At 41.4% G+C, this 11390-nt stretch overlaps 2 protein-coding genes across 2 annotated transcripts; both read right to left on the bottom strand.

Annotated features, from left to right (window-relative positions):
- Positions 1–3727: 3727 nt before the first annotated feature.
- On the bottom strand, positions 3728–4775 carry LOC117500277 (high choriolytic enzyme 1-like). Its single transcript, XM_034153089.1, has one exon. It carries the CDS (start codon positions 4714–4716, stop codon positions 3904–3906), a length of 813 nt encoding a protein of 270 aa, XP_034008980.1. The 5' UTR covers positions 4717–4775; the 3' UTR covers positions 3728–3903.
- A 2932-nt stretch (positions 4776–7707) lies between these two features.
- On the bottom strand, positions 7708–8760 carry LOC117500271 (high choriolytic enzyme 1-like). The gene has a single exon (XM_034153083.1). It carries the CDS (start codon positions 8685–8687, stop codon positions 7884–7886), a length of 804 nt encoding a protein of 267 aa, XP_034008974.1. The 5' UTR covers positions 8688–8760; the 3' UTR covers positions 7708–7883.
- Between the last annotated feature and the right edge of the window lie 2630 nt (positions 8761–11390).

Here is an 11390-nt window from a genome sequence, read left to right as displayed (position 1 = left end):
ACACACACACACACACACCACACACACACACACACACACACACACACACACACACACACACACACACACACACACACACACACACACACACACACACACACACACACACACACACACACTTTGGATAAGTAGTCACCTTATCCACATTGTAAATTGTTGCCTTCTTTAAAGTTATTAGTAATTTAAGATTAATTATTAAATTAAATGTGGTACATAAGATAAAAATAAATAAAATAACTTTGACTTGATCATTTTGTTCACAACATTAGACCTGTCCTCTAATCTCTACTAGAATAAGATAAGTGTGCATGTTTGGATGTTTTAACACTCCTGTAATGTACCTAATCTTGATATCCTTTTCATTACAGAGCTGGGAAAATGGTGTATTGATTAGATTCTGATCCGTGCAAGTCCAATTTTGACTGACTTTAGTTCTAATGTTAATGTTAATTTGACTTCAACCCATAAGTAATTATTTAAATTAACTCTAAATTTCACATGATGATGGATTAGGGTTCCACATTTCTTCCACTAATTTGTTTTACAATTAGGCCAAAGGTAAAGAGAGACATTGATGACCTTGTGTCCCTTTTGTTAGTACGTGGATCCATTTTGTCTATGGCCTTGGACGGCTTCCCTAAAAGTCACCCAGTTCTGCCCTGCTGCAGTCCGGCTGAGTGCAGTCACAGAGATGCTATGGCTGCTCTACATGACATTAATGGTCTGGTCGGAGAATGGACACCATTTCCTGCTCCCAGAGAGAATGACACTCCTCAAACTGAACATTACAGCCGTTGATACTGTCTCACATGGGTCTGCTCCCCCCCACTGAGCCATGAACTGAAAGCATGACATCTGCTATGAACACTTGGAAGCCTCCCTGTCACACCAGCACCAACCCTTGGGTCAGTCAGATGAGACTAACGGCTTCACTTAGGGCATTTGGTTCGGATACATGACTCTCGTTACCGCAGATTGGGTTGTTTTTAAGGCTATTCATACTGCTATGATGCCTGTAAGTGGGCGAGCTGGTAAAAGCCCCTACTATTGTTTCAAATAGGCCTAATGTCAGGGGTCTTTTAATGTCTAGTTCTACATGTATTCACATTATATAGACAATGTTTCCACCTGGTAAAACTAAAGGCTGCACAAAACTCAGGCTACAATACAACCATTCTGTTCTGCTCTAACGATTCAATGTATAGATTCTACATCAAAACAATTAGCTTTTATTGTTTCCAATGATAACGTCACCTTAAGTGGAGGAATGCAAACCTGTTTTCAAATGTAAGGTTTTGATTTTGTTTGACATTTCTCAGTAATGACACCCTCAGACACCCAATATCATTCCTGCTATGCCTTCAGTAATAACTCAGATGTTAAAGGGATGAAACCTTTTCCTCCCAAATCAGATATGCTTTGTTTTTCAACAAATGTATCAATTTCCTGCATAATATATGTTTATCACAATGGTTTTTTGTAAGCTGCACACAGGTGATACTGAGTCTTCTCGATTAATAGATTATAAACTATACCATGCTTAAATAGACTCCTAAGTTATTATTTCATATGTACCATATGTAAGAAAAGGGAGGGAAGAGTCAATTATATTGAGTAATTTATTTTATTTTGGGTAATTTATTTCTCAAACCTATGTTTTATGGAAGAGACAAAATATTTCTGATAAACTAATATTTTATCAAAAGGTAAATGGTGAATTAATATACATTTAGAATCATTGAGAAGGGGTTATATCCACAGGGACAAGCTCACCTTTAACTTACAATAACATGTCTCTGCTATGGACTGATGAGTATATGATTCTTGCATGTTCAATGACTAACACAAACCTTCAAAATGATAATGTGCATGTGTCAGGAAGGCTCCCAAATAATTCTGAGGGGCCTATCCTATTTTTGTAATTAAATGATAATGTGCTAATCCATTACTTTGAGTTGTCTTCACTCAGAAAAACATCCCTATCAGGTGTTAACCCAATAACTAGGACAGCTCTCAAGGCCAAGGGTCAGAGAGAGAGGGTCACACTCTCCGGGTGCAGAGAGCACCCCCAGCCACGTGCAAGGAAGCACGAGGTCGTTCGAGATGGGATGCTTCTCTTCACCTTTCTGATAAGAGGGGGTTCTTCTCTTCATCTTTCTGCTCGGTGGGCTCTAGCAGACAACCCTGCAGGACGAGCGAGGGCTTCAGAGGCTTCTATAATACAAGGTTCCATGTTTCTTGGAGGAGTTTGATGTCTTCCTAACCTCTCCCATCACGGGGGGGACACCTGGATGCATCAGGAATACGCAGTTGTACTCAAGCAGATAGCAGAAGGAATACCGGCAGATGAGCCTCCGTCTCACTGGGGGATTAACTACAGTGCTCAACCTCATGCCGACCTTAAAGTACATGTCTAGGTATCAAAAACGTTGGTAGGAATACCTATCTTGGGCTCAGGAAAACTGTTGCAAATATTATGGCAATTAATCCATGTTTAAAATAATTGTTCAGTCTGGTCCGAAGCACATGATGAAACGTTATCACGTTTTTGACCCGTTACTAGTTGTTATCAGTTTCGTTGTGTTGCTACAGAGGAGGCAGATTGGGAAGACTGCAGCTACTGCAGGTTGCTAAAATAAAAGTGAAACTTAACAATCACAGTTTTAAGCACCTGGTTAACATTGTGAATTTAAACAGAATAACGTGTCTAAGGTTTTTGCAGCAAAAACGACTTGGTTAGGTTAAGGAAAGGATCATGGCTTGGGTTACATTGGTATGTTTTTTTACGTATTACGTAACTTATAATAAGTCAATGTATTCAGTTATGTCTTCACACATGACACTGACAGCTGTCTCCTGGGTCAAATGTATGTCTTATTTGACCCGTCCATACATCCATACATCCACCCATTAACCACCCATATACCCCCCCCCCCCAAACACACCCTTTGTCTGCATGGACTTGTTGCTCCTTTCAGCACATTATCTTACCTCATTTCCTCCTTTGCTACGTCATTATTAGACCACTATAGATCCACATCGTATTGTATTTGTATCGGTGGGCAAACATGTGAATAAATAACAAAGGCCTTCTGAACCTACTAGAAGGTGCAGCATACCCTTTCTAACCCATATCCATGAGGCAGCTGACATCAACATACCTACAGGCAGGCTGCTTGCATAATTAACAACACCAGAAGTCCTATAAAAAAACGTAACTGCTGTTCTGGAAGTCGTTCAAGATACCTGAAATACTCTTTTAACCATCTGGATGAAACATTTAAGATATGTTTGTTGCAAGTAAAAAGATCACTGGGTTCTTTCATTTTGTTGAAATTGTTTCATGCTGAGCTCTGTGGCCCAAATAATATGGTTATAAATGGGTTGTAAAAATATAATGGTTATACATGAGAGGCAGGACTTGGGGCTGACTAACAGTCAGTGATGTTCATCCTCAATTCATTTTTGGTCAGTTTTGATCAGAATAGTTTTTCAGTGCAAGATAAAGCTTGACATTAATTGCAGAATTGTAACTTTCACCTCACGATCCAATACTGATACAAAAATACAGAAATACACAATTCCTGTGCTGACTTTACAGTGAACTGAAAATGATAAGATGAATACATGCACCATGTCGGCATTGCATTCATGTGCATATGTGTGTATTTTTTTTAAAAGACACAAATGATGAAAATAACTAGACAGCAATCAGTAATCTCTGCATTACTTTTATTCCAGATCATTTAGGGATATGACGGTCATATAATCTGCCGTTTGAACATTTGAAGAAAAGTGAAATATTTGATGTTGTTTCCATACGTCACAGTGTTTTTTGATTAATTACAGGAAAAACAAAGCAGAAAAAGTACGATTTGTTTGCATTTATCATCAGCATTGTTATTAGCAACGGTAGAGCTTGTTGATCCTCACGATGTCCAAGCGGGACAAGCCCCTCCTCTGGCCGATCTGGACGTTGGGGTTTGGGATGGGGGTGATGGAGTCCCTCCCCCGCTGGATGGAGAAGGCTGTTTTTCCATAGTGCATGATGGAGGTGTAGTCGTAGGGGGTGTTCAGGTTGTTGGTGTCGTGCCTTTTGAAGTTGTAGGCCATCTGCGGGTTGATGTTCTGCCAGTTGATCCTGACGTGTGAGTCGCGGTCGCTCCTGGTCTGTTCGTGCTTGAAGCCCAGAGCGTGGTTGATCTCGTGCTGGATGGTGCCATGGTAGACGCAGCCCCGCCTGTTGAGAGAGAGCACCTGTCTGCCTCCTGTTCTGCCCAGAGAGGAGTAACATCCGCCCTTGTTCTCAATGCTGATGTAGTCGTACTGGTTCCGACGGGGGATGAAGCGGAGGCAGGTCTTGCTGTGGAAGGCATTCATAGCGTTGGTGATCTTCTGTCTCTCCAAGCTGGTGAATTGACTGCTCGTGGTGAAGGGGACCGTCACCAAGCCGTTGGAGCCTTTCTTCCACAGGCAGCTCTGGGACCAGCACTTCATGGCGTTTCTGGTTTTGGGAACCACCAGGTCTCCTTCCAGCAGGATCTCATCTGTGGCGTTGTTGGAGGTCAAAATCCTGGTGGTGATGTCGACAGTGTCCTCTTCGTCTACTTCTTCTTCTTCTTCTTCTTCTTCTTCTTCAATTCCTTCCTCCTGGAGAGGAAGTGCCTGAGAGAGGCCGAGCAGGAGCAGCAGCAGCAGGCTGGCAGAGGGAGTCATCTTCAGGGTCGGTCTGGAGGCTGTGGAGCTGCTGTGGAGAGACTCCTTGAAGCTTGATGTTTGACTCAGTTCAGTCCAGGGACTTTATACTCTCCTCTACAGGTGTGTCTGCAGGAGGATTATGGGTTGGTGTCTACACTGCTAGGCCTGAACAAACCTCTGAAGGGAGGACTCCACAGACAAACCTGCTTTTTAAACATGTTTGTTATTTCTGGTCATTAGATGGATAGCCTCAGCTTTATGTTGGATTTATTTAAGGAGACACTTTTCATGTTCCTCAGACAATAAGACCTCACATTAGAACCTCTTTGCCAAACTAACCTTAAGAAGGGTAATGTACATTTAAAACTTGCAAGTGAGATTTGTTTTTCAAACATTTTTATTGATTGTATTATTTCAAAATAGTTTTTTATACTAATAGACCAGGGGTACTCAAACTTTTTTATTAAAGGTCCAGTTGAGAACTTTATACAAGGTCACTGGTCCGGATCAATGCCAGTAAAGTCCGTCCCCCCCCCCCCCCGAGCGGAGAAGAAACGAAACTGAAATTAAGAAGCAGTTTCTTGGCGCTCTATGCATGGGTGTTTCATGCTGTCGTTGCTGTGGACCTTCTTAATCTACCTTCTTTGGGGGACCCCTTCTGGTCCAAGCACTTGCCTGCCTTGCCTGCCTTGCCTGTCGGTAAACGGCGCCCGTGTATACACACACACATTCAATACATACATACAGTATGGTGGCTTGAACTAGTGGGAGAAATGGCACTGTTTGTCTGTAGTCAATGCTTTGAACCTCTGCAAAAAAGGCATTAGAAGCATTAGAAAGTCAAGGTAAACTTGCGGTTAACTTGCGGTCTGCTATGCGTGTCACGCTCGCACACACAAGTAAATATATATGCACGTTCATTCTCACAACGCGTCAGACACAAGACGCGCGTACATGATGATGTACATTAATTTATCAGAATCAGAATTTTTTCTTTTTTTTTTTTTTTTTATAATTTTTTTTTTTTTTTCATAATGGGTCACAGGGTTCGGTCCGGATTGATTTGCAGTTCGGTCCGGATCCGGACCTTGGTCCGGAGTTTGAGAAGCCCTGTAATAGACAAACACTATTTGGACAGGAACAGATCATTTATGCCAAACAAATACAAACAGCATCTGAATATTTGGAGACTGATCTGTCACTGGGTCGACACTTTATATACAGTAAGGGTCATTACCAAGTGAAATAAAAAAACACACAGACATCTTTAAGTACTAAAATCAAGATAATTCCCTTTTTACATTTGTGGCAGAAGTTGATGTCATGTGAGCAGAGGTTAAGAATTATAGTAAAAGGAAGCTCATATCTCAAAACGTCAGCTCTTGGCTTATGTTTGCCATGTCTGCAATCGTAGTTTAGCATGCAAGTATTTAAATGAGTAATACACATACAGTACAGCTGAGCGAGGCCAATGGGAATGTCATTAGTTTTCGAGGTCTTTGGGAAAAGATCAAAGTATAGGACCAATCAAAATGTTGGCCGGATGAATGAGCTTTAGGAAAAGTCTGATATCAACGCAAGTGATTCAAATGTATTGTTAGGGGCCATGAATGTGTGCACCAAATGTCATGGCAATACATTCAACTAGTTGTTACGAAACCATAGATGTCAACCTCATGCCGACCTTAAAGTAAATGTCGAGGTATCAAAAAAGTTGGTAGGAATACCTATCTTGGGCTCAGGAGAACTGTTGCAAATATTATGGCAATTAATCCATGTTTAAAATAATTGTTCAGTCTGGTCCGAAGCACATGATGAGACGTTATCACGTTTTTGACCCGTTACTAGTTGTTATCAGTTTCGTTGTGTTGCTACAGAGGAGGCAGATTGGGAAGACTGCAGCTACTGCAGGTTGCTAAAATAAAAGTGAAACTTAACAATCACAGTTTTAAGCACCTGGTTAACATTGTGAATTTAAACAGAATAACGTGTCTAAGGTTTTTGCAGCAAAAACGACTTGGTTAGGTTAAGGAAAGGATTATGGCTTGGGTTACATTGGTATGTTTTTTTACGTATTACGTGACTTATAATAAGTCAATGTATTCAGTTATGTCTTCACACATGACACTGACAGCTGTCTCCTGGGTCAAATGTATGTCTTATTTGACCCGTCCATACATCCATACATCCACCCATTAACCACCCATATACCCCCCCCCCCCCCACACCCTTTGTCTGCATGGACTTGTTGCTCCTTTCAGCACATTATCTTACCTCATTTCCTCCTTTGCTACGTCATTATTAGACCACTATAGATCCACATCGTATTGTATTTGTATCGGTGGGCAAACATGTGAATAAATAACAAAGGCCTTCTGAACCTACTAGAAGGTGCAGCATACCCTTTCTAACCCATATCCATGAGGCAGCTGACATCAACATACCTACAGGCAGGCTGCTTGCATAATTAACAACACCAGAAGTCCTATAAAAAAACGTAACTGCTGTTCTGGAAGTCGTTCAAGATACCTGAAATACTCTTTTAACCATCTGGATGAAACATTTAAGATATGTTTGTTGCAAGTAAAAAGATCACTGGGTTCTTTCATTTTGTTGAAATTGTTTCATGCTGAGCTCTGTGGCCCAAATAATATGGTTATAAATGGGTTGTAAAAATATAATGGTTATACATGAGAGGCAGGACTTGGGGCTGACTAACAGTCAGTGATGTTCATCCTCAATTCATTTTTGGTCAGTTTTGATCAGAATAGTTTTTCAGTGCAAGATAAAGCTTGACATTAATTGCAGAATTGTAACTTTCACCTCACGATCCAATACTGATACAAAAATACAGAAATACACAATTCCTGTGTGACTTTACAGTGAACTGAAAATGATAAGATGAATACATGCACCATGTCGGCATTGCATTCATGTGCATATGTGTGTATTTTTTTTAAAAGACACAAATGATGAAAATAACTAGACAGCAATCAGTAATCTCTGCATTACTTTTATTCCAGATCATTTAGGGATATGACGGTCATATAATCTGCCGTTTGAACATTTGAAGAAAAGTGAAATATTTGATGTTGTTTCCATACGTCACAGTGTTTTTTGATTAATTACAGGAAAAACAAAGCAGAAAAAGTACGATTTGTTTGCATTTATCATCAGCATTGTTATTAGCAACGGTAGAGCTTGTTGATCCTCACGATGTCCAAGCGGGACAAGCCCCTCCTCTGGCCGATCTGGACGTTGGGGTTTGGGATGGGGGTGATGGAGTCCCTCCCCCGCTGGATGGAGAAGGCTGTTTTTCCATAGTGCATGATGGAGGTGTAGTCGTAGGGGGTGTTCAGGTTGTTGGTGTCGTGCCTTTTGAAGTTGTAGGCCATCTGCGGGTTGATGTTCTGCCAGTTGATCCTGACGTGTGAGTCGCGGTCGCTCCTGGTCTGTTCGTGCTTGAAGCCCAGAGCGTGGTTGATCTCGTGCTGGATGGTGCCATGGTAGACGCAGCCCCGCCTGTTGAGAGAGAGCACCTGTCTGCCTCCTGTTCTGCCCAGAGAGGAGTAACATCCGCCCTTGTTCTCAATGCTGATGTAGTCGTACTGGTTCCGACGGGGGACGAAGCGGAGGCAGGTCTTGCTGTGGAAGGCATTCATAGCGTTGGTGATCTTCTGTCTCTCCAAGCTGGTGAATTGACTGCTCGTGGTGAAGGGGACCGTCACCAAGCCGTTGGAGCCTTTCTTCCACAGGCAGCTCTGGGACCAGCACTTCATGGCGTTTCTGGTTTTGGGAACCACCAGGTCTCCTTCCAGCAGGATCTCATCTGTGGCGTTGTTGGAGGTCAAAATCCTGGTGGTGATGTCGACAGTGTCCTCTTCGTCTACTTCTTCTTCTTCTTCTTCTTCAATTCCTTCCTCCTGGAGAGGAAGTGCCTGAGAGAGGCCGAGCAGGAGCAGCAGCAGCAGGCTGGCAGAGGGAGTCATCTTCAGGGTCGGTCTGGAGGCTGTGGAGCTGCTGTGGAGAGACTCCTTGAAGCTTGATGTTTGACTCAGTTCAGTCCAGGGACTTTATACTCTCCTCTACAGGTGTGTCTGCAGGAGGATTATGGGTTGGTGTCTACACTGCTAGGCCTGAACAAACCTCTGAAGGGAGGACTCCACAGACAAACCTGCTTTTTAAACATGTTTGTTATTTCTGGTCATTAGATGGATAGCCTCAGCTTTATGTTGGATTTATTTAAGGAGACACTTTTCATGTTCCTCAGACAATAAGACCTCACATTAGAACCTCTTTGCCAAACTAACCTTAAGAAGGGTAATGTACATTTAAAACTTGCAAGTGAGATTTGTTTTTCAAACATTTTTATTGATTGTATTATTTCAAAATAGTTTTTTATACTAATAGACAAACACTATTTGGACAGGAACAGATCATTTATGCCAAACAAATACAAACAGCATCTGAATATTTGGAGACTGATCTGTCACTGGGTCGACACTTTATATACAGTAAGGGTCATTACCAAGTGAAATAAAAAAACACACAGACATCTTTAAGTACTAAAATCAAGATAATTCCCTTTTTACATTTGTGGCAGAAGTTGATGTCATGTGAGCAGAGGTTATGAATTATAGTAAAAGGAAGCTCATATCTCAAAACGTCAGCTCTTGGCTTATGTTTGCCATGTCTGCAATCGTAGTTTAGCATGCAAGTATGCTAACATTTTTTTTAAATGAGTAATACACATACAGTACAGCTGAGCGAGGCCAATGGGAATCTGCAACTTCTACAGGTGCACGATAGAGAGTATCCTCACTGGCAGCATGACGGCCTGGTACGGCAGCTGCACCGACCTCGATCGTAAGGCTTTACAGAGGGTGGTGAAAACTGCACAGCACATCACCAGGACGGAGCTGCCATCCATGGAGGACCTTTACTCCCAGCGGCTCAGGAAGAAATCAATACGGATTATCAAAGACCCCCATCACCCCAGCCACAAACTGTTCTTTCTGTTGCCGTCTGGCAGACATTACCGCAGCATCCTGGCAAGGACAAGAAGATTCGGAGACAGTTTCTTCCCGCGGGCAGTGAGACTGTTAAAAAATTGAACTGTTGAAACAACTTCAAACATTCATCTGCTCCTCAGTAGTATGTATCTAATACCTAATATATATATATCATTCCAATAACTTGTATATAGACTCGTACTGCACTATTCCACATCATCACTTTATTTTATTTTATAACTATTTTCTTTTTGTATTGCTCTTGCTCTTATTGTTATTATGTTATTATGTTGCATTGTTGGAGAAGCCTGTGACATAAGATTTTCAACTACATAATTACTCTGTAGCTATGTCAGATTGACAATAAAGAACCTTGAACCTTGAACCTTGATTAGTTTTCGAGGTCTTTGGGAAAAGATCAAAGTATAGGACCAATCAAAATGTTGGCCTGATGAATGAGCTTTAGGAAAAGTCTGATATCAACGCAAGTGATTCAAATGTATTGTTAGGGGTCATGAATGTGTGCACCAAATTTCATGGCAATACATTCAACTAGTTGTTACGAAACCATAGATGTCAACCTCATGCCGACCTTAAAGTAAATGTCTAGGTATCAAAAAAGTTGGTAGGAATACCTATCTTGGGCTCAGGAGAACTGTTGCAAACATTATGGCAATTAATCCATGTTTAAAATAATTGTTCAGTCTGGTCCGAAGCACATGATGAAACGTTATCACGTTTTTGACCCGTTACTAGTTGTTATCAGTTTCGTTGTGTTGCTACAGAGGAGGCAGATTGGGAAGACTGCAGCTACTGCAGGTTGCTAAAATAAAAGTGAAACTTAACAATCACAGTTTTAAGCACCTGGTTAACATTGTGAATTTAAACAGAATAACGTGTCTAAGGTTTTTGCAGCAAAAACGACTTGGTTAGGTTAAGGAAAGGATCATGGCTTGGGTTACATTGGTATGTTTTTTTACGTATTACGTGACTTATAATAAGTCAATGTATTCAGTTATGTCTTCACACATGACACTGACAGCTGTCTCCTGGGTCAAATGTATGTCTTATTTGACCCGTCCATACATCCATACATCCACCCATTAACCACCCATATACCCCCCCCCCCCCCACACCCTTTGTCTGCATGGACTTGTTGCTCCTTTCAGCACATTATCTTACCTCATTTCCTCCTTTGCTACGTCATTATTAGACCACTATAGATCCACATCGTATTGTATTTGTATCGGTGGGCAAACATGTGAATAAATAACAAAGGCCTTCTGAACCTACTAGAAGGTGCAGCATACCCTTTCTAACCCATATCCATGAGGCAGCTGACATCAACATACCTACAGGCAGGCTGCTTGCATAATTAACAACACCAGAAGTCCTATAAAAAAACGTAACTGCTGTTCTGGAAGTCGTTCAAGATACCTGAAATACTCTTTTAACCATCTGGATGAAACATTTAAGATATGTTTGTTGCAAGTAAAAAGATCACTGGGTTCTTTCATTTTGTTGAAATTGTTTCATGCTGAGCTCTGTGGCCCAAATAATATGGTTATAAATGGGTTGTAAAAATATAATGGTTATACATGAGAGGCAGGACTTGGGGCTGACTAACAGTCAGTGATGTTCATCCTCAATTCATTTTTGGTCAGTTTTGATCAGAATAGT

Source organism: Trematomus bernacchii, unplaced genomic scaffold, assembly GCF_902827165.1.
Source record: "Trematomus bernacchii unplaced genomic scaffold, fTreBer1.1, whole genome shotgun sequence".
Lineage (NCBI taxonomy): Eukaryota > Metazoa > Chordata > Actinopteri > Perciformes > Nototheniidae > Trematomus > Trematomus bernacchii.
Note: the sequence above shows the minus strand (reverse complement) of the source record. Positions and strands in the feature narration are given on the sequence as shown.